At 47.0% G+C, this 23,744-nt stretch overlaps 1 protein-coding gene across 1 annotated transcript in view; it reads left to right on the plus strand.

Annotated features, from left to right (window-relative positions):
* Nucleotides 1-23,744, plus strand: part of KIF26B (kinesin family member 26B) — a 518,142-nt gene that overhangs the window by 408,109 nt on the left and 86,289 nt on the right. The window contains 3 exon segments of the mRNA XM_070385372.1: nt 14,114-14,320; nt 19,493-19,586; nt 20,795-21,057. Of these exon segments, the coding sequence (XP_070241473.1) occupies nt 14,114-14,320; nt 19,493-19,586; nt 20,795-21,057 (564 nt within the window).

Raw genomic sequence — 23,744 nt, forward strand, 5'->3', positions numbered from 1 at the left:
ATTTCCCAGGCAAGAATACTGGAGTGGGTTGTCATTTCCTTCTCCAGGCGATCTTCCCGGCCCAGGAATCGAACCCCCATCTCCTGCATTGGCTGGCAGATTCTTTATCAGTGAGCCACCTGGGAAGCAATTGATGTAATAATAATAGAAATCAAGTGCGCAGAAAATGTAATTTGCTTGAATCATCCCCCACCCATCTGCCCTCCCAGCCCATGAAGAAAACTGTCTTCCATGAAACTAGTCCCTGGTGCCAAAAAGGTTGGGGACCACTGGTTTAATGTCTCCCCATTTTCCAAATTAAGTACAGAGTTTTTAATTTAGAAGGCAAGTCTCTACACAATCTGACATCCAGTTACTTTTCCAGTCTAATTTCTTACCCCTCCTCCACCCTGCCCACCCTAAGGAATATCAGAGTAAAGTCATGAAGCAATACTCATTGAGCCCTTGCCCTGTGCCAGGCTCTTTGCTGAGAGTTTCACGTGCATCAGCTCATGTAATCCTCTTAACAACTTCCTTGAGGTGTAGGCATTATTTCCACCTCCACTTTATAGTTGAGGAAACTGAGGTGCAGGGAGGCTGAGAAACTTGACTCAAGACCCCATGGCTACGTGCAGGTTCCCAGACCCCAGTTAGCCTCTGCCTACCTGCTCACTCTGCCCAGGTACCCGTGCCCTGCCTTAGGTGCCTGGCTGACCCTGACTCCTCTCACTGATCATCATCTTCCTGAAACCTTTCCTAGCCCCACTCCCCTAGTGGAAATGTCCCCTCTCACCTGGACCCTCACTGTTCCCCAGTATACAGCTCTTTTGTACCATGTGTTACACATTTTATCTCACCTGATGCACTAAGTTCCTTGAAGACAACATCTGCTCTTTAAGTTCTCCGTAAACACAGACCCTGGCACGGTACCCTGGCTCAGATTGAGACATGCTCCACAGATGCTGAAGGAATGAATGGATGAAGGTTTCTTGATTCCTGCTCTGGGTGTTCACCCACTCAACTAGTTGGGGGAGTGGCCAGGAGTCTCGGAGAGTCACTGGCCATTGTTTTCAATCCACATCCCTTGGGCAAGTTTCTTCTTAGCTGAGGTTTCTAAGTCTAAACAAGATGAACCGGGTACCATGGTCGGATGAGAGGACAGCCGCTCAGGCTCTTTGAAAAGACAAGGAGGGCCATTCATGTGTTCACCTGGAAGGCAAGAGAAAACACTCATTTATAAGCTGGAGCCCAGGAACAAAGCTCCATGATGGGGACACTTCCCAGTAATGGAGCCTGTTGGCGGTCTCCATTCTGCGGAGCCATGATCAAGCGTCCTCATGCATTCTGATCTTTGAGGAAAGCTGATTCCATGTGATACAAAAGGGCCTGTCAAGGGTATTTGTGTGGGACCTAAGCAAAGTTCACTTTCACAGGTTGGCAAGCTGGAGCTGCATGCCATCCATCCCAACACATAATAAATGCTTCTGACATTTGCTTCAGACATGGCATGCTAGGAGGGCTTTTAAATTCTCAAATGCAGTAGTACACCTTATTGATCAAGCACCTTGCATTAAAGGTTTCCAAAGCCTCTCAGCTACTGGGAGAATTCCCCCCTCCCAGGTCCTCTCCCTAGCCCCAGCCTTCCAGGCAAAGAGGATTATCATTGTTGGATTATGGGTGCATGCATGCATGCTCAGTCACTTCAGTCATGTCCTACCTGATGGACTGTAGCCCATCGGGCTCCTCAGGCCATGGACCCGAATACTGAACTGGGTTGCCATTCCCTTCTCCAGGGGGTCTTCCCTACCCAAGGATTGAAACATTGTCTCCTGCATTGCAGTCAGGTTCTTTACTGCTAAGCCACTGGGGAAGCCCCTGGATTATGAGTCTCTACCTTAATTTGACAGTTTTTCTTTTTCAGTTCTTACCATAAGCACACAGGAGAAGACTGCAGTTAGGTAAATCTCACATTTGTTTGGTAATTCTCTCCCTCAACTCGATCTGATTCTTCACACAGATATTTTAAGAAAGTAAAGAGAAAACATGTCTTCCAAATAATCCTCCATATTAGAATTCACCCTTCTGCTTTGAACTTGTGTCTTGCTGCCAGTGAGGGCTTCCCTGCCAAGATCCAGTCAGTGAAGGAAATTGGAGGTGGTCAGCGGTTTGCCTCTGCCCAGAGGTGGCCAGAGCTTTTCATTAGCATTTGCTCCTTTACTCCCCACTGGGCTTCACTCATCCCTGCCTCTTATCAGCATGCCCTTCACCTTGGGGGCTACCCAGGTTTATCAGATCCCTTCTAGTTCTTCCAACCAGCAGGCAGCTTTGAACTTCGGGCTCTTTGGAGCTAAGCAGAGAATTAAGTTGCTTTGGTTCTAAAACTCGAAAATAAAGTGATCTGAAATGGAAATGCCACCTTCTCCCTTTTCTGTTATCGTAGGTCTGACTTTCTTTACCACTCCCTCCAGCCAGGGCTCTATGAACATTGTGTTTTTCATGCATGTTTAGTGGAATTGGAGACAGGCACTCTCAAATAGGTAGAAAAATGAAAGTGAAAGTCACTCAGTCGTGTCTGACTCTTTGCGACCCCATGGACTACTGTACTCCATGGAATTCTCCAGGCCAGAATACTAGAGTAGGTAGATCTTCCCTTCTCCAAGGATCTTCCCAACCCAGGGATCGAACCCTTGTCTCCCACATTGCAGGTGGATTCTTTACCAGCTGAGCTGCAAGGGAAGCCCAAGAATACTGGAATGGGTAGCCTGTCCCTTCTCCAGCAGATCTTCCCAACCCAGGAATCGAACCAGGGTCTCCTGCATTGCAGGCGGATTCTTTACCAGCTGAGCCACCAGTGCTCTGTGCATACTGTGTGTTTCACGCGTGTTTAGTGGAATTAGAGGGAGGCACTCTCAAATAGTGAGGCCTTTTGGAGGAACTGACAGTGAAAACATTGGAGTAATTGTGGCTAGAGTTGCTGGTATTGAACTTTCCTCATCTTTTTTCATTGAATGAGAATGAAAGTCTCTAAGACTATGAAGGGCCCAGGGATTGAGATGTGGGATGATGTCTTCCTCCCCCTCCCTCCCTCTCCCCACCTCTTTTAGTCTGAGGAGGTCCCAAGAACGTGGAGTAGGGCATGGCGATCCATCGGGTGCATCAGTTTTTGATGAAATGTTTATTTACCCTAAGTGTTAGCCAAGACTGTTACAGATTTCAGCCTCTTGGCCCTAAAGATCCCTCAGGTGCTTTTTGTCACTAGGACAAGAATCTTCTTCTCTTTCCTGGAACTAAAGCTGCAGAGTTCCAGCTGGAGAAACAGCCTCATCCTGGAGTGTGCACCCCAATGGCTTGTCCAGGAGGGGACTCCCCAACCTTGCATCAGATCCCACCTCATCAGGATGCTTTCTCTCCCAACACCAAGCATGTGGGCCTAGAAAAACCTCAGTGCTGAGCATGAGGGGGTTCTATACTGGCTTACCTAACGTCTGGCCCCAGGAAGCACTGAGAACTCAGGCTAATGCTGACACCGCTAGATTCTACCCAGGCCTCATTCATATGAGGTGTTGCCAGGAACAAAATGATCGACCCATGAGAGATGCACATATTTAATAGAACTTGGGAGCAGCTCGGACAGTGTTCCTAACTGACAGTTTTATAAAGAAAATGGATGGAAGTGATGAATACCAGAGAAATACACAGCTAATTATTAGATGATCATGGCTGTTGCCTTTTTGATTTAGAGAACTACACTGTTTATTGTGGTGCTATACTAAATTCCATGGTGGGCCTGGTAGCTAGTATTTCTAGACAGTCCCCTGACAGGGTCACTTGACTTATTTTCAGAGTTCGGGTGTTTATTTATCTAGGTCAAAGGCCAGAAACAGTGGGATATTGAAATTCCTGGGACCAAGGAGAATCCAGCAGTGAGGTACAGAAGACACTAAATCAAGTGTCAGGTTAGCAAGCTGAAGTCTTCATATTTATGATAAACTGGGCTGCAGAAAAGAAAAACAGTTTCCCTTGGCCCTGTTGGTGGCCAAGCTGAACAGCATCTTTGATGACAGCCAGCACCAGCAGACACAGAATTTCTTGAATGCTCACTATTTAAAGACAGATCTGTTAGTTACCTCTCTAGTCAGAATCCATGAGTGAGCTTGAGCAGTAAATGGGCCTTTTATAAATAACGAGAGTCACTCAGTCGTGTCTGACTTCTTTGCGACCCCATGGCCTATAGCCTGCCAGGCTCCTCTGTCCATGGAATTCTCCAGGCAAGAATATTGGAGTGGGTTGCCTATTCCCTTCTCCAGGGGATCTTCCTGACCCAGGTATTGAACCTGGGTCTCCTGCACTGCAGGCAGATTCTTTACCATCTGAGCCACCAGGGAACCCCAGTAAGTTCCCAAATCCAAACTGAGTCCCTTTGAAAGAATTCTAATTTAAGGAGTTCCCACTACTGCTTTGGCTCAGTTGGTAAAGAATCCGCCTGCAATGCAGGCAACCCCGGTTCTATTCCTGGGTTGGGAAAATCTGCTGAAGAAGGGATAGGCCACCCTACTCCAGTATTCTTGGGCTTCCCCTGTGGCTCAGCGGGTAAAGAATCTGCCTGCAATGTGGGAGACCTGGGTTCAATCCCTGGGTTAGGAAGACCCCCTGGAGAAGGGAAAGGCTACCCACTCCGGTATTCTGGCTTGGAGAATTCCATGGACTAAGCCCGTGGGGTTGCAAAGAGTCAGACACGACTGAGAGACCTTTACTTTCATTACTGCTTTTCTCGAAAATGTCTTCCATGCTGTGTTTTATCTGTTGAATGGGTATTTCCAAAGATAAAATAACCACAGTCACCTTCTGGTGACTGACTACAATGGTTTTCCTACTCAGTATTTGGAAAAATCTCCAATTGTCACTTACCCAGGATTTATAAAAAATCAGGCAACAGAGAGAGTGGGTGGCAGTTGGAAGGCATGAGCTAACCTAGCATCTATGCAGATTGGGCAGCCTTGGATAAGCATGGAGTTCTGTACTGTATGTTGATGTAACATTTTCTCTCTTTAGATCTCTCCTACAGGTAAAAACTATTAAGAATCTAGTGACTAGATCTCCTGAATTCGTGGTCTAAGGTGTTTACAGGGAGAGCAGAAATCATCTGCTCTCTAGGACACCAGCTTGTACAGCAGTGTCATGAATGAGGGTTCAGTGGGATGGTCACTATTATTTATTGAAGACCTACTTTGTGCTAAGTACTTAGCATGTGCGTGCATGCTAAGTCACTTCAATAGTGTCCAACTCTTTGCAACCCTATGGACTGTAGCTTGTCAGGCTCCTCCGTACATGGAATTCTCCAGGTAGGAATACTGGAGTTGGTTGCCATTTCCTACTCCAAGGGGATCTTCCGACCCAGGGATGGAACCCAGGTCTCCCGCATTGCAGGCAGACGCTTTAACCTCTGAGCCACCAGGGATAATAATCCCTCTAGATTGGGATTATTATCTCCATTTTATTCATGAGGAAACTGTTAAAATATGTTGATAGTCACATAATTTGTAGAAGCCAGGACATTCTGACTTCAGAGTTCATGATTTTTCTAGATGTGGCTTGCAGAAGGTGAAGCCTCATCCACAGATATGCATTAGAAAAAGGTACAACTAGAACTCAAACCCAGGCACCGGGTCTCCAGAGCTTGTGCTGCCAAGCTCCGGGCTGTGCTCCACATGGTCAGAGGGAGGACCTGTGGACAGTGAGCATTCTAAACGTTGGAGAGAAAATTCCACATCCCGCTTTCCTTCAGACCCAAGAATACCTGTGTCTTAGGATGTATCTCTAAATAGCTCATCCATTTCAAATAAGTATCCTAGCACTGAGCTAAGAGATGAAGCCTTTGCTAACAGGCGGCTGTCAGAGTCACCATCCTTGTGACAGACCAGCCCCTGAAACATGCCCGTCTCCTTTCTTGAAGCCTGGCCAGGCTTTTCCCAGCCTGCTAGTTGGGGTGAGGGGCCCTGGTCCCAGGGACTGTCTGGTCATGAGCTTCATGGGAAGGACTTTTCCCCTGGCTTCATTCTCCCTCCTTCCAGCCCTGCAGTCCCCTGCTGGCTGCCTGGTGACAGATGCTAGGGATGGAGGGCATCGGGGAATGCTCCTCCCCCGCTCCCTGAGCACCTCTCTTATTGCTCTGTTTTCTGGTCTCACACGCGTTCTCCCACACTTAGCTCTAGTGTACCACCACCCGTCTCTCTTCCCAGCCTGGCTTTTAATAATGTAAATCTTTCCTCTCTGACGGCATCGCTGCTCATTATTTGCTGTATGGCACCATCTGAGCTTGGGCTGCCCCTGATGGCTAAGTGGTAAAGAATCTGCCTGCCAATGCAGGAGTCGTGGCTTTGATTACTGGGTCAGGAAGATCCCCTGGAGAAGGAAATGGCAACCCACTCCAGTATTCTTGCCTGGGAAATCCCATGGACAGAGGAGTCTGGCGGGTTACAGTCCATGGGATTGCAAAAGAGTCAGACAGGACGGACTAAACAACAACAGCCATAGGCACCTCTGAGAAGCCAGCTGCCCCCAATACAGCGTCAGCACCCCCATCTCTGTAAAGGTAGTTCAGAATGGGCCCAGCCCAAAGTGAGACAAGTTCAAGCCCCACTGGGTTCAGTGGGAGGACAGGGCTCCTTCTCTGGCTCTGACCCAGGACACTCACTGTAGGAGGAGCTGGTCGGGCCCACAGGCTTCTCACCTTTGCCAGGGAACTGGCTTCGGACGAGTCACTTGAATACCCTGCACCTCAGTCTCCTGGGCCTTACGGTATGGATGATGGCTGTAATAACTGTAATAAACTAACTTAACAAAGCTGTTGTGGGGCACCAAATGGAAATGAGATAGTCCTTTGCAGATGAAAGTTTGTAAAAGAAGTTATGGTGGTAGTGTAGATGGCTGACTGACCGGGTGATTGATTTTGTCAACACCGAGGAGACACTGCCTCAAAACAGGCCTGGAGCGCCCTCAGCCTCCTGAAATCTGCCCTCCACCCCTCAAACTCGGCACTGGATTCTATTGTCCTGGACCTCCTCTAGGCGAAGAGAGCCTCCTGGCCTATGAATGTGTCATGGAGGACTACCACTGTGGTTTTATGCAAAGAAATTTAATCCAGTTTTGATCTGTAACTAACAACTAAACTACCTGGAATCTCTGGAGTCCCTTCAGTGTGACTCTGTGATTCTGTGACAGCAACTCTGTGCAGATGGAATAATGGCTTGGTAACCTTATGTTCGAAAGCCCTGTCTGTAAATGTAGGGAACCTGTTTGGTTCTCCCTGGACATCCTAGCATCAGAGTTATTTGAGACCTCCATTGGCATATGATTCCATGGTCTCCTTAAAAACTCCTGGATGGACTTATGTGACGGTCCAGTGGTTAAGAATCTGCCTGCCAATGCAGGGGACACGGGTTCGATCCCTGGACTGAGAAGATCCCACATGCCGCAGGGCAGCTAAGCCTGTGCTCCACCACTACTGAAGCCTGCTCTCCCTGGAGCCTGTGCCCCACAACAGGAGAAGCCCACGAAATGAGACGCCTGTACACTGCAACAATGAGTAGCCCCCACTCACCGCACACAGCAGCAAGGACCCAGAGCAGCCCAAAATAATTAACTAATTATTTTTTTAAAAGGTAATTTCAGATATTTCTAGAAATTTTATCAGAAAAATGTCTAAACCTTCTTCTGTTCTAAAACCCAATTTTAATTTGCTTCTTTACAAAACATCTTTGGCCCTCTCTCCTATCACGCACATTTGGTAACTCAAAAGGGTGAAGGAAAGTCAACCTTGTGGGTTTCAGTGTGCCAGTGATTGATCAGCAAGAGACTCTTACGTTAGGCTCTAAGTAGGAAGTGGATGTTAGTCGCTCAGTCGTGTCCAACTCTTTGCGACCCCTTGGACTGCAGCCCACCAGGCTCCCTGTCCGTGGGATTCTCTAGGCAAAAATACTGGGCTGGGTTGCCATTTCCTTCTCCATCTAAGTAGGAAAGCACTCTTTAAATAATGGCTGGAAAATCACACCCTTAATCCTTTGCAGCGTGTTTTAGAAATTGGTACTTCATCAAAATCTTTTATAATAGATTTGACAGAATGTCCAAAGCATAGAAGAATATGGAAGATTGCTCAATTTCTTGGTAGATCAGAAAAGTGAGTGTGTTGAGAAGAATACACTTTGAGAAATATATACTGTTTAAGGTGCCTGTCTCTTCAATCATCTTACTTAGAATGGCTGGAGAATTTTTCTGAAGTGGCTAATGTACCATAAGTAGACATTGTGAGTATATTATCTTGTGTGATCAAGACAGAAAAGAAAGGATAAAATAAGAGAAATAGCTCATTTAGCTTTTAGAGCCTCAGACCCAATTTTACACAGATTACTCACCTTTACAGAAGACATAAGCAGACTGTATATGCCTTAATTTAATTTGAGGGGGAAGAAGAAGGAGGATATTTTATTCTTGTCTCTCTTGTCATTGTGTGTATTCATTAAATAAGTTTTTGCCTTAATTTTTTAAATTAAGCCTAAGAGAAGGGCTTCTAATGCCATTAATTTGATGCAGAAAGTCTATTTTGTACTAATTAGTTTGAAGAATGCAAATCAATTCCTTTTTTCCTTCAAAGAATGATATTTCACATTCGTATGCCCTTCTAGAGTATGTCTTTGGTTTTTTTTTTTTGTTTGTTTGTTTGTTTTTTATCTCTTCACGCCTGTCCTGCAAGGGAGGTAACACAACAAGCCCGCATTAGGGATAAGGAAGCCAAGCCCCCCCTCCCATACCCACCCCAATGGGTGGCACCTTAGGTGAACAGTTGCGCCTGGTGGTGATGTTTGCCTAAGAACCCAGTCCCCTGGCTCCTAGTTCACTGCAGTCAGTGCCCATCACACCTAGAACCTGTAAGAATGGAGATATACTTCGGATACGATAGAGCCTGTTGTTATTCTCCCATGTTTTTTCCTCAAGAGCCGAATCCCATCCAGACACACACAGAAACCAGGCAAGGCTTCCTGGTGTGCTGTGGGCAGCCCAGCAATGCTTCCTGCCTGCCCATCGGCTCGATCAGGCAGGGGCTGGATGTCAGCTCACTCTCTGGTCCAGGTCTGGTCCAAGCCTCTCTCTCTCTCTCATCTGAGCTGAGAAAGTCACCCATGAGCGATGGCAAGGTGGATATTTCCATGGCTTACATGCATCACAGTCCGCCCTAGCGTCACTGCGTGCCTCAGTGGGACAGAAACTGACCCTGGGCTGGAGTTGTCAGTGCTCCCGGTTCTGCAGTTTGGAGGTTCTGTCTCAGGAGATGGCTCCTTTGGGTCTAGAATCCCCTCTGATGGTCTCACCTGCTCTTCTCACCCCACCATGCTTCTGGTTGGTGGGTTCTGATGCACCCATCTTATGTGACTCTGCATGCCTCAAAGAACCACTTCCAGACGTATTTTAGGAACTTAAGAATATATGTGGAAGGTGAAGATCATTCTAATACTGCTGGAATTGAGACAGAAATGATGCTATCCAGTGTTCATGGTTAGGTTGATCTGACATCACCATGACCAGCTTCTATTGAGCTGATTCTTAAAACTCTGTGAACTTAGACACCAGGATAAAGAACCAAAATATAGAAATAGAACGCAGCTGAAAGATGGTGGTGGTTAATTTACTCTGCCGTCTAACCTTGTAGGGAAAACTGTCCTTGCCAGCACACTCTCATTGCACCGACGGGGGCCAAGACACCTGCCAGGGACTGATCCCTGTTACATGTGTGTTGGGCCAGAGCCTTCATTGTGAGGCTCCACAAAGGAGCTGAAACAAAGTCACACCTGTGCAGGATTGCTGTGCCCTCTCCACATCCCACCACCTCACCATTGCCTGTAGTCTTTCTCTGACCGATGAGCGACCCTTTGAATGGTCAAATTGGCCCCCAGCCCTCCTGAGCCCTATAGTCTGAGGACAGCCTGTGACCAGACAGCTTGTGGGTGGAGATACAGGCGGTGAGGAACCTTTCTGGTCGGTCCTCAGCCTCAGTATAGGCGGGGGTCTGGGTGATCACATGGATGGAGCAGTGAGCACCGTGCCTGTCGTGGGCTCCCCAGAAGGCTGAGGCAGTCGGCGCTGCTTCACATTGATGGAGAGTCTGTCCAGTTCAGAGTCAAGGCTCTGTGAGTCTCACAAACCCGCCTCTCCATTAGTCCCGCCAGGCCATCCAGGAGGAGGCGCTGGAATGATTAATGAGCAGGACAGCAAGATACATGCTGTTGGGAGCAACACCTGTCCTGCACCAGCCACTGAAAACTTCAATGAATGAGACAAAGTGGAGTCTCTGCCAGGGAGCACTTCGGTAGGTGAGGTGCTCAGCTCCTCTCAGGGAGTCAGGGCACTGGCTGGCATTCCCCCACTCTGGGCCTTTCTAGATCCTCAGTTGCTGGGCCTAAAATACTCCCCTTGACCCTGAGAGCTGGGGAGAAGGCTGTGCATGTCGACAGCTGTGGGGACCCTCTTCTCAGGGCAGTGGTGAGAAGGAGGGTTGTAGGAGATGTTGCCAAGAACCTACCAGTGTTTGCAACAAAAGCACAAACTCCTGGCAAGAAGTTGGGGGACTTTCTTGATCACAAGTGGTATCTCCTTAGCACTTTAATTACAGAGGATTAGTAGGAAGTGGAGTGCTGGGCTCAAGGAATAATGACACAAAGAAATGAAGCAGAGAAACCCAATTTCCTTCCTTTAAGGGTGAAAAATATATATATCCATTTATTTAAATGAATTGCAAAGAAGAGAATGGAGGGTGGCATTTACCTCAGCCCAGAATTCAGTGAGTTTTTAAAGAGCTGTGGATCTCCTTGGTCAGACCAGCGGCTGAGATCTGCAGCTTGTCTGGGAAAATTGAACCGCAGGCCTGGAACTTCATTAAGATTCAGAAGCCTTCCTCCTGAACAAATGACTCGCCGATCCAGTCCCTTCTCTCCTGCTTCTCCTTGTGGGCCCTTGCCTGGCTTAGCTCATATTTTACATTCAGCACCTCTAGTTACCCAGAGATTGCATGTGAAATTGTGAAATGGAAAAGCAGTCGGCCATGTGACTCCATCAGTTCTGCCTGGGGTTGCATCATCCCTGACTTGTAGCACTCAGGGGCTGGGCTAGGAGGTTGTCTGACAGAAAGCCCAGAGGCCCCAGGCACCTACCCAAAGTTGCAATTTGAATACATGCTCTTAGCACACCTGCTGTGTAAGTGGGGCAAATCTACAGACATGAGTGGAACTGAAAGAAGATTGAGACATTCACAGTGAACAAGAAAATTGCCAGAATGAAATGTAGACAGATGTGATGGTTATTGTCATATATGCAGTGACTGTGTATGAGACTAGACGGTGTTTTACTTATGGGAGCCTTGTAAGTCCCAGCACTTCATATCCAGCTCCATCTGCAGTGATTCCCCCATGGCATCCTGTTTGAGTCCAGGGCAAAGTGTTCTAAAACCTTATCATTCACACTGTGATTGGAAAATGCTAGAATATCGTGATTCAGAGAGAGGCAAGTTCAGGCAGGAGGAGGAGGGGAGGCAGAAGATGGGGGAGGAGGAGGGGGAGAAGAGGAAGGAGGGGGAGAAATAGGAATCAAGAGGCCCCTACTCTGTGTTCAGTACTTCACATGTCAATTCATTCTCACAACAATCCCATGAGATAGGCATTGTTCCTAATATACAGATGAGAAAACTGAGGCTCTGAGAAGTTTGACTGTGTATGGAAGGCAGTAGTTGGCATAATGGAAAATGTATGGGTTGGATACTTTTCGGGGTTTTGGAGTCAGAGGTGGGATCAGAGCCCAGCTGTACCACCCACAAGTTCTGTAACATCTGTTTTCTCATCTTTAAAATCTGGACAGTCCACCTATGCACAGGCTTATTGAGAGGGTTAAGTAAGATACCATTGGTAATAGCACAGCCTTAGCATACCATAGACCCTCAGCAAAAGACAGGTACCATTACTTGACCTCCCAGTGAGTTGGTTCTTCCCATCACATAGCAAAGCATTGGAGCTTCAGCATCAGTCCTTCCAATGAATCTTCAGGGTTGATTACCTTTAGGATTGACTGGTTTGATCTCCTTGCTGTCCAAGGGATGCTCAAGAGTCTTCTCCAGCACTACAGTTTGAAAGCACTCAATCTTCAGTGCTCAGGTGACTCTTTGGAAAAGACCCTGATGCTGGGAAAGACTGAAGGCAAAAGGAGAAGAGGGTGGCAGAGGATGAGAGGGTTAGGTTGCATCACTGACTCAATGAACATGAATCTGAGCAAACTCTGGGACATCGTGGAGAACAGAGGAGGCTGGCTTGCTGCAGTCCATGGGGTTGCAAAGAGTCAGCTTAGTGACTGAACAACAAGAGCAGCAAAATATGACCTCAGTGGGAGAACAGAGATTTGACTGTGAGAGGTCAGCTTCATCCCAACCTTGCCCTCTTCCACTATGACCAGCCTCTGTATCCGCACTAGAGTACTATTCTTAAGTGATAACAACAAGCCAGCCAGGACAGGATGCAGGACATCCGATGAGTCCAGTGCCCTAAGAGTTCTTGACGTTTCAGCTTTGCCCTCTGCAGATGAGTTCCTGTGCCTCAGCAGACAGGCTGAGATAAGCAGGAGGATGACCTCACTCACTAGGCACAGTGGAGAGTATTCTCTGAGCATTTCTGTGTGCTTGAAATCTTTGATGTAAAATTTTACAGTCTTTTTCCCCAAAATTGATGATTGAGATTTCATCAGGCCTGAACATTGATTAGATGAAGAGGGCATGATGTAGAGAGGAGTTCAAAAATAACCCTATGTGGGACTTCCCTGGTGATCCAGTGGTTAAGACTCTGAGCTTCCAATTGCAACAAAGCTAATGTGTGTATGTGGGGTGAGGGGTGGCGTGGGTTTGATCCCTGGTCGGGGAATGAAGATCCCACATTCCACACAGCACGGCCAATTAAATAAATATATAAATTTAAATAATAAAAGTAACCCTATTTATAACATCAGAATTTGCCTCCTTGTATTAAAAAAGTCCCCTGCCTTTGTGTCTGTCTGCCCTGCTGGTCTTTGCAAAGAGACCGTATTATGGTCTTTGCAGCCCCAGTGCCTGGCGCCTAGGTTAGGTGCTTACACATTTGGACTGAACTAGCTCCACGGTAACAAGAGCTGGTAAGGGAGCAAATGCTGCCATTTTCTCAGGACTTGAGCCTCCAGAACTGTGCGTGAGGCTTCAGCTCGACTCCTACTCAACTCAAAGAGTCCAGGGCAAGCAGTCCATTCCCACAAGTGCCCTGCTCAGCCCTGGGATGGGGCTGGGCTGGATTGAGCACTAGAAATGTCCACGTTCGATGACTTAAGAGGCAGGTTAAAGGGGTGCTGCCTCCTGTTTCCCGCAGAGATGTGCTTTCATCCCCTGAAATGACCATTTCTATGCACTCACTTAATAGGATCCCAAATAACATGTTTCAAACAAATCTTGTATCACTTTTGCCCCTTGGAACACATTTCAAATGCTGGTCATTAAAAACAAGCCATTTTCCCAGGCCTCTAATGATGACACTAATAACTGTGGGTTTTTGTCTCTAAGAGTCCTGATGTGCAAGAGGCAAGGAGTAAATTACGGAGCTAACTTTTATGTCCAGGGTTTATTGATCTGCGAGCTTCAAGGGAACTACGCTAGCCCCCAAAGCGTGGCAGTCCAGATTACCTTTTCATCTAAGTAATTGGGCCACCTGGGTACAGTTAACTTTCTATTTATATTAATAGGAAGACAAAGAGCGTGATGTGCCAGTACTGTAATAAAGTAACGGACCTATCAAAATATTCTACCTGGTAATTATAAATAAGTCAGTTTTCCCATGACCTGCTGAGGATTATGTTGCTAATTCATTGTGCATTTTATCGTAATTTGTCATGAGATGATTCCACACTGCCATATACACTTGTATCTCCAAAGGACATAAAAGTGCTCCGTCATAAAGTATCCAAGTGTCTTGCTGCTGCTGCTGCTGCTGCTAAGTCCCTTCAGTCGTGTCCGACTCTGTGCGACCCCATAGACGGCAGCCCACCTTAATGCCTGTCATTTCCTGCCTTTGTTTCTTAACAGGTGAAAGTCATGCTTCGCATCTGTTCCACGCTGGCTCGCGATACCTCAGAATCCAGCTCTTTCTTAAAGGTGGACCCGCGGAAGAAGCAGATCACCTTGTATGACCCCCTGGCGTGTGGAGGTCTAAATGCCTTCCAAAAGAGAGGGAACCAAGTTCCTCCCAAGATGTTTGCCTTCGATGCGGTTTTTCCACAGGATGCTTCTCAGGTGGGTATAACGCCTCCTCAGGTTCAGGCAATATTGATTAGTTTCAAGAATCTGTAATTCACTAGGACCCAAGAGCTGCCTTCCAAAACAGTCTGTTGGGTCAGTTCCACTGTCCACATAGCAACGTTTGCAAGGCAGTTTGAGTTCCATTGACTAGTTCAGTCCTTTTGAATGGTTGGTGTCACACCTTGGGCAGGCTGTGCCAGGATTTCAGCAGAACGTACTCTTGGAGAGAAGGAAGAGTGAGCCAATCAGTGGATGGCAAACAGGAGCAGGAAGGGAGCAGGCCAAATTGGAAGCTTCAGGAACAGCTGCATCAAGGTGCTGGCAACTGGTCCACTGGGACCCCACTTCTGCCTGGACATCTGCAGTGGACCACCAGGGACGTGTCTCTGCCTGGGCTTCTGGGTGTGAACCTATAAGAAGAGAAAAGGTGTTTCAAGGAGCTGGGTTAGAATTAGGCAGGGTTCTCCAGCTCCATCAGAGAAGGCAATGGCACCCCACTCCAGTACTCTTGCCTGGAAAATCCCATGGATGGAGGAGCCTGGTAGTCTGCAGTCCATGGGGTCACAGAGAGTCAGACACGACTGCGTGACTTCACTTTCACTTTTCACTTTCATGCATTGGAGAAGGAAATGGCAACACACTCCAGTGTTCTTGCCTGGAGAATCCCAGGGACAGGGGAGCCTGGTGGGCCGCCGTCTCTGGGGTCGCACAGAGTTGGACACGACTGAAGCGACTTAGCAGTAGCAGCTCCAGCTCCATAGAGGGTAGTCCTAGTGAGGACCTGGAGTGTTAGGCAGAGAAATTGAGGCTGTCATGCAGTCCTGTGGCCTGGGTCAGGCTAGGGATAGCTCTTGCTGCTTTACAAACTGCTCTAAACCTAGTGGATTAAAACAGGAATCATTTATTATCACTCATGAGTCTGTGGGTCAGCTGAGCATTCCTCTACACCCAGCTTGGCACACCTGTGCATAAGTGATCAGCTCTGGTTTGGGTCAGGACCTCCATTGATCTTAGCTGGATGCTATCACATGTTTGAGGGTTGGCCAGCTGTAGGCTGGTCCAGAGTGGCATTGGCCAGCTCACTTGGTCTGTCTTCCACGTTGTCTCTTATCAACCTGCAGGCTATCTTGGGCTTGCTGTCATGGCAGTGACAGGATCCAAGCTTGCAGGCCTCTTGTGGTCTTAAGCTCAGAACTGACACATCGTCCCTTTTGCTGAATTTGATTGGTCAAAATTTGAGGGGTGGGAAGAGGCTCTGCCTCTTGATTGGAGGAGCTGCAGAGTCACATTGCAAGGGGAAAACACATGGGGCGGGGGGAGAATTGTGGCCATTTTTGTTGTTCTGTTATGAGTGTAATTTGGAGGCTTCTTGGGGGCCCAGGATGCCAAGATTCCTTAACCAAAGCTCCTGGAACCCATCCCAGTAGGAACAGATGTCTACTAGAAGATCCACTTACACCATCTGGTGCAATTCATCTGCCATGAATTGGTGCACTGGATCGTGTAGCAGACATCTGTAACCCAGGTTATAGGTGTACAGTGGCCTACTTTGCCTGCATTTTGGCATCAGACACCTGCATCTTCCTGATAAATTTCCAGTACTTCCCAAGATTTATACAAAACAATGTACAATCAGGTAACTAATAGCCTAGAGCAGAACCTGCAGACAGGGTGCTGATGGCTGCCATTTGCAGCTCCTGTTAATTTCCTCCACGTGGCATCTGAGTGTAGGAAGTGGTGATAGTCACATGGGCACCTATATTACACCATAGGCACTTAGCACATATTATAGGCTCCATTCATCAACAAGCCGAGCATGTGGTTTCCCCAAAGAGTTTTACCATGAAAAGATGAAGTACTTTATGAATAAGTTCTATAGTTTCTCTCTTCATTACATTTTTTGTGTGTTGTACCACCCAATGGGCTCACTAATCTAAACCTGATATTGGGTCTAATAAATGACCTACAAATAATTTAATTAAGCTAAAACTTTTCAAAAGCAAATCTCCCTAAGTCATAAGAATTCCAAAGCAAACCCTAAATTAAGTGTGGCCTATTAATGAGTTTTAGATTTATTCTGGAAAAGGGAGCCATCTTTATTGCTAGTCTTTGCTTACATTTCACACTTGGTTCCAGGGCTCATGTGCTCACTCTGTCAGTTGCACTCACTTCAGAGTGCTTTGATTTTGCTACAATTCTAATATAGTAAATGACAGTTCTATAAATTAGTAAATTTGCAGTTTTCAAGAAGTTTCATGTGCATTAACCCACTTGGACTCTTCTTGGAATCCAGTGGTATTGGAAAGGGAGTTATTGCTATTTTCACATTACAGACAAGGAAACTGAGACTCAAAAATTCAGTCTCTCATTCATAGACCCTTTCCTGGGTGGACATCCGTCCTGGATTCTTCCTAGGAAGCAATTTGTGTCCTGCTCAGTATGGTGTTGTATCTTTGTCCTCCCGCCATTTTATCCACTATTTACTAGCAATGTGTCCTTGGGCAAGTCACTTCACCTCTCTGGGCCTCAGCGTGCTCAACCATAAAATGAAAACAAGATCAAAATATGCCTCATGCGGTTGCTGTGATTCACTGCATGGATACATATGAGGTGCTTAGAGCAGAGCCTGGATGTAGTGAGTGTCCGATAAATGCTATTTTTACTATTCTGTTGTCATTGTTAATAGTGATATCAGGCTGCTGGCATGGCCAGCCTCAGCCCCTTTGAGGGAACACGCTTTGAGCCTCCCAAACGGGAAAGTAGGGACATGTGCCGAAGAGGCCTCTGCTCTCAGGCCCTGTGGTTGTCCTGTGAAGCAGCAGCCACCACAGTGGCCCAAAGCAGTCATGAGCTTCGCTTTCACTGGGTCTCTAAGGACATCAGATTCCTGAAGCTAAGCAGTGATTAGAACAGCCCTTGCTCCTCCTTATAAGCTACCCTCAGTACCCTCAAGTGGGCTTGGCAGTCATCAGCTGCCCATTGCTGGGGCAGACCTCTATTGGGTCCAGCTTTTGGGAGGTGTCTTAGTCCATTTGCACCCTCTTAATGAAACAGCACAAACTGGGTGTCTTACAGGCAAGAGAAATTTATTTCTTACAGTTCTGAAGGTTGGAAGTCCAAGATCAAGGAGCTGGCAGTTTCAGTGTGTGGTGAGGGGTGCTTCTTGATTCATAGACAGCTGTCTTCTCCATACATCCTTACATTGTGGGATGAGCAGGAGAGTTCTCTGGGGCCTCTTTTGTAAGGGCGCTAATCTCATCCACGAGGGTTCCACCCTCATGACTTATCACCTCCCAAAGGCTCCACCTCCAAATACCATCACATTGAACATTCAACATATGAACTTGGGTGGAGGAAGGGGAACACAAACATTCTGTCATCACCAGGAAGGGTGGGTGGGAGAACTGAGGCCTGCCTGTGGGGAGCCCAGCCCTGCCCATGGAGTCTGCTTGGGAAGGCTCCTGTCCCTCAGTTCAAGGGGAAAGACAGCAAAGGGCCTCCAGGGACCACAGTTAGCTCCTAACAAACACCAGATGGACATGTTGCTGAGCATTCTCTTCTCAGTGAACACTGAGCAGGAATTCTGCACCTGCCCACCCACCTGCCCACCCACCCTGTGCCCTGTGAGGCCGCTCCTGTATCTCTCTGACCTCGGGCCTTTGGACAGGGAGTCAGGGATGTGTGTGGATTTGGCTCACATTCAAGCATCTTTCTCTTTGCTGACCTTGAACCTAATATGGTTTTTTTATGTATGGCTCTAGATGGGCTCTCAACCTCCTAGATCCCATCTCACTTCATATCCAAGGAAGGCAGGATTCATTTGTTGATAACTTCTCCCGGTCCTGCAGAGGCACGTTAGCAAATTCCATCAAGTTTCCACTGCCTCCATCTCAGGGTTTGGCACTGGGCTCTCGTTGCTTAGGCTCTGGGGGTGAGACAGAGCCTGTGGTCCCCACCACAGCCTTGTCCAGCTACCGCCTTCGTTGAGTGGGAGCCCCCAGTAGAGCTGCCGAGCTGACCACCAGAACAGCTGACAATTGTTGGGAGTGTGGTTTTTCTGTTTCAGTTCAGGGGAGAAAATTGATTTTTGAACACTTAGGTTCATTGTGTTGCTGCAACCTGGAGTTGAATAACTGCATTCATTGCCGAGGCTGCAGTTCTCAGATTCCCACTAGGAGGCACATTGCTCCGATGCCCGTGGAGCTATCAGTTTGCACATCCTCCGACTGCTTCAGATCCGCCACGATGCTGAGGCAGAAAAGAAGGTGCAGCACATGGCGAGTGATTTGCCCTCTCGCTGCCGTGAAAGCCTTGGATGCTAACCAGAGGGACTTCCCAGATCCCCAAATCCATTCATAAAATATACTTTCTTATCATTTGCAGAGCGCCATATTACTGGGTGTTAACGGGGAAATACCAAAAGTCACCAAGAGCCTGACCTCTGTCCAAAGATTTAATAGTCACATTGGAGATGAGACATATAACAGGCTGAAGAAAACCCATTGTAATGTACTGACCGATGGTGATTAATAGTGTATATGTTGAGTGTATCTATAGAGAAAGAAAGAAAAAGCTGGGTTTGAAAAGGGAAGGTTGGAGATGGAGAAAGAGGAGGGAGTTAGGAAGACAAAGCAGACATCCATCATTAACCTCCCGCTTATATTAGAACTATAATGTATCTCAAGGTCACTTTTTCCTGAAATGGCACATCACCTTTTACTCTCTAATAAAGCCTAATCTATTTCATAAACTCGTGTGTGTGTGTGTGTGTGTGTGTGTGTGTGTGTGTGTGAAAGGATCTAGTTAGCAGAGGGTGAATGGAAAATTTAAATATTTGTACAAGGAGGCCAGAATGGCAAATCAGAGAAGGGTGTGAGGTCCGTGAAGGCACCCTGGATTCCTATTCCAGCCTGTTCCTGCCTCGCCTGCAGAGACAGCAACTGAAATGTACGATTAGCAGAAGGGTGGATTGCATGTAATGAGTGTAACGCTCAGGCTTGCAAGGGACTGGGAAGTATTAAGGGTTCTGAAGACCTCCAGGGCTCCATTAGAGCCGAGCTGTCTGAAAATGCCAAGGCTTTGTGACCCTGAGCCCCAGGAAAGCAGGCACGAGTTTCCATTGTTAATGGTCCACTCACAGCTTGTGTCTCCTCTTGTGTGTGCCAGGCTGAAGTGTGTGCTGGAACCGTGGCAGAAGTGATCCAGTCTGTGGTCAACGGGGCAGATGGCTGTGTGTTCTGTTTCGGCCACGCCAAGCTGGGTCAGTGAGAACTTCGCTTCTTCATGCTGCTTGCTGGATTCCCCATTACTTCATCCTTTCTTCTGTACTGTCCTCAGATGAAGGGGAAGGTGTTTTCCTGCAGTGCTGAACTGAGTAATCATGAATAACCGTTTCTGCTTCTGAAATGTAGATGTTTACCCTAAGTGGATCCCTAGTCATCTAGTAAAGCCTTAAAGTCCAGAAGATGAACAAAGAGTAATGGGGTTGTTCACACTTGGTCTGGGTCAGGGTCATGCCCAGAAAGCCAGCAGGAAAATTACATTTCCTGAGCAGGGGTTGTTGGGGAGCAGAGAGGGCCCCCCTTTCCTCTCGGATTCTACATAAAGCCAGAGGAGCAGCCACTGGAGCAGCAAGCAAAGCCCAGACCCCATTAGCCCCTGTCTGGGGGGATCAGTCTGGCAGCACCCCTACTTCCCACCACCCAGTGGTCGGGAACCCACCTGAGCTGAAGCACCTGGGAAAAGAGGCCTCCACACAGCTCTGTGAGGGCCTGATGACCGAATCCCCCTGAAGCGCATTCTTAATCCTGACCTATGGCCATCTGCTCACCAGGCCTTACCTGGCATGCTTGATAAGTTAGTAATTTGGGGCGTTCCAAAAAATGGCCCTGGGCAGAGCTCGCAGCAGCAACTTTGCTATGATGGAGCCAGTTCTAGGCCAGGATAGAAAGCCCATTTCATCTCACTACCACTTCTTGATCTCTGATCAAAGCAGTGATCCAGATTTTAAAGGGAATTTGCTCATGCTATAAAAGTATACACAGCATTTAACTTGAGAAAGGATACAAAGTGTAAGCATGTGGCGTGAACCTGTGGGGTGTGATAAAAAGACCCGTAACAGTGATGAAACACCTCTAGCCTTTGCACCGTGAGGAAAACAGTGCGGAAACTGGACAGCTTGTGATATTGTGGGATCTTCCTCGAGGTCAATTGTGATTTAACCTTGACATCAGTCTGGGTTCTCACATTCTTTATTATAGCCCTTCCATCAGTAGTACTTGGAAATGTCTGCTTTGTCGTTGCTGTCAAATTTTGTTTTGTTGTTGAACATTTTTCACCTTTTCGTTTCCTTTCTTCCCATTCCCCACTCCCCAGGCCTTTCTCCTGAATCCTTGGCATCTATTCTTGAGACTGCAGAATGATGTCCAGACACTCAAGCTGCTATTCTTTCTTCCCTCACCCTCCCAGGAAAGTCCTACACCATGATTGGCAAAGATGACTCCATGCAAAACCTGGGCATCATCCCCTGTGCCATCTCTTGGCTCTTCAAGCTGATCAACGAACGGAAAGAAAAGACTGGAGCACGTTTCTCAGTGCGGATCTCAGCCGTGGAGGTGTGGGGTAAAGAAGAGAACCTTCGGGACCTGCTGTCGGAGGTGGCCACAGGCAGCCTGCAGGACGGCCAGTCCCCAGGCGTGTACCTGTGCGAGGACCCCATCTGTGGCACACAGGTGATTGCTTCCAGGGGCTTGGTCAGTTCCGGGTGGCTCATCCCTCCCTCAGCGGCTGGGGCACTTCACCTCGTGACTCACTCAACATGTAAACTGGGAAGGCTTGCAAGTGTTTACTTTAAAGTGGACTGGAACTTTATGGCCTGCAGCTGCAGGGCCAGCTGCTCGCCCAACCTAAATATTTGTACCTTGAATCTAATTGACAATGAGCAGGAGCCACAATTGTTGTAGCAATCGGGGGAAATTGAATTCACTTTTCTTTACGCCCCTTTTCAAAAAAAAAAAAAAGAGTACAATCTTTCTTTTGTTTAACAACAAGCCGAAATATTTACTGCTTTGCACAAATAGCTCCAGCCATTACTGGGACTGTTTATGGCTCTATAAACTGTGTTTCTGGCACTGGTTTACAGCCGGATTAGTGGTGCTGTAGGAAAAACTAATAACCACTTTCTAATTAGAACCATGATATAATTGCTAAGCCAAGAGAAGTTCCAGTTGGCCTCTTCAGGATGTCTTGCCTGTTGAAAGTGTTTCTACCTCGCTGTTTGATGGTAGATGCAGGAATGACCTGGGAGGTCCCTGGTTCACACCCAGAATAATCACCTCTTTCAGTCTCTAGCAGTAGGCTTTAGTTTCTAGTTTTTTCAGATGCCTCCATTTTAGATGTGTTCATTTTGATAAGTAGAATACCTGTCTCATCAAGTGGGATTATTTTCTCAGGTGAAGGTACCCCCTCCATTACCCCATCTACTCATACCTGTCCATGTTCTTGCCCTGCTTAAAGCATCTCAGATCCTCCTTCCATTGTGCATCCTCATGATCCACAGCCTTACGTGGCCTTCCAGGATTGCCTGTTCCCACTTCCCTCCTTGCCACTCTTCTTAAATTACATTTAGATCACCTCAGAAAGCAGTGACTCTCAAACTTTAATGTGTATAAGAAGCCCTGAGGATCTTGTTAAAAATGCAGATTCTGGTTCCGAAGGCCTGGGATTGGGCCCCTGATCATGCATTTCTAACAAGCTTCCCAGTGACTGACCGCACTCTCAGGAGCAAGACTCTAAGCATCCACCATCCTCCTTCTTACCCTGGGCCTTTGCAAATTCTATTCCCTGTGCGTGGAACAGTGCCTGCTCCTCTCCTCTAGCTCTTCATCTGGCTAACTCCTTATTTGGGTGTATTGGCTAGATGTCGCTTCTTCCAGGAAGCCCTCTTGGATGTTTCTGCCGACTGTCACTTGTGATAGCCTGGTTAGTTCTCAGCAATGCCCAAAGGTCTGTACCATGTCTGACTAAAATTGGCTTTTCATAGTTTTAATGATGCATCAGATATTATTTGTATATGAAACCTAAATAGAATGCAAGCTAAGTGGTCATACAAACCTTAATACAGTGGTTCTCAAACTTCAGTCTTCATCAGAGTTGTCTGGAAGATTTGTTAAAACACAGACTGCTGGGCTCCACCTCTAGAATTTCTGATTCAGTAGGCCTGGGATAGAGCCCTGAAATATGCATTTGTAACAAGTTCCTATGTCATACTGATGTTGCTGGTCTGGGGACTGCACTTTGAGAACCACCAGTTGGAAGCATAAGACCGTGCTCAGACCTCGTCTACACAGCACCTGTGATGGAGTTGGTGTGACCCTACCCACTGTTCCCACTCTAAGCACCACCTAGACATTCAACTATGCCATAACCTCCATTCACTTTGATAACATCAATAATGGAGTTCCACAGAGGTGAAAGCTCCGAATAACTGAAACCGAAGAAGAGGACAAGACCCATGTCCTCTTTACCTTCTTGCTGAAGAATATTAAACATTCTTTGGGTTGTTTTTCTGCCATAATAAATATAAAACAATGAGCACAAGAAAATCTGTCTTTGAAGTTTGAGGATTGTGGTGGCCTTAAGTTCTAAATATCAACTCTCCCAGTTCAGAATTATGGGTGCAGTTAGAGTCAGAATCAGTTCAATTCAGTTCAGTTGCTCAGTCGTGTCTGACTCTTTTTGACCCCGTAGACTATATCATGCCAGGCTTCCCTGTTCTTCACTATCTCCTGGAGCTTGCTCAAACTCATGTTCATTGAGTCAGTGATGCCATCCAACCATCTCATCCTCTGTTGTCCCCTCCTCCTCGTGCCTTCAATCTTTCCCAGCATCAGGGACTTTTCTAGTGAGTTAGTTCTTCACATCAGGTGGCCAAGGTATTGGGCTTCAGCTTCAGCATCAGTCCTTCCAATGAATATTCAGGACTGATTTCTTTAGGATTGACTGGTTGGATCTCCTTGCAGTCCAAGGGACTCTCAAGAGTCTTCTCCAAATACCACAGTTGAAAAGCACCAATTCTTCAACAATCAGCTTTCTTTGTGGTCCAACTCTCACAACCATACATGACTACTGGAAAAAACATAGCTTTGACTCTATGGACCTTTGTCAGCAAAACTGTCAAAATTTTTACTGACCCTAAGGCTCGTACTGCAAATCATTTCCTTGAACAAATCAGAAATATTAGTTTCCTTTTCTTCCCCTCCCCTGATAAAGAAATGCAGGTCAAATGCTGATAATATTGCTCTGAATCAGGTTTACTGTCAACGTAATTGCCAAGGCATCTCATAGGATTTAGATACATTCCCCCTGATGCTTCTTTAATCAATTAATGAGTATGCCTTGAACATAATTTAGAAACTAA

This window comes from Bos mutus, chromosome 16 (assembly GCF_027580195.1).
Source record: "Bos mutus isolate GX-2022 chromosome 16, NWIPB_WYAK_1.1, whole genome shotgun sequence".
Lineage (NCBI taxonomy): Eukaryota > Metazoa > Chordata > Mammalia > Artiodactyla > Bovidae > Bos > Bos mutus.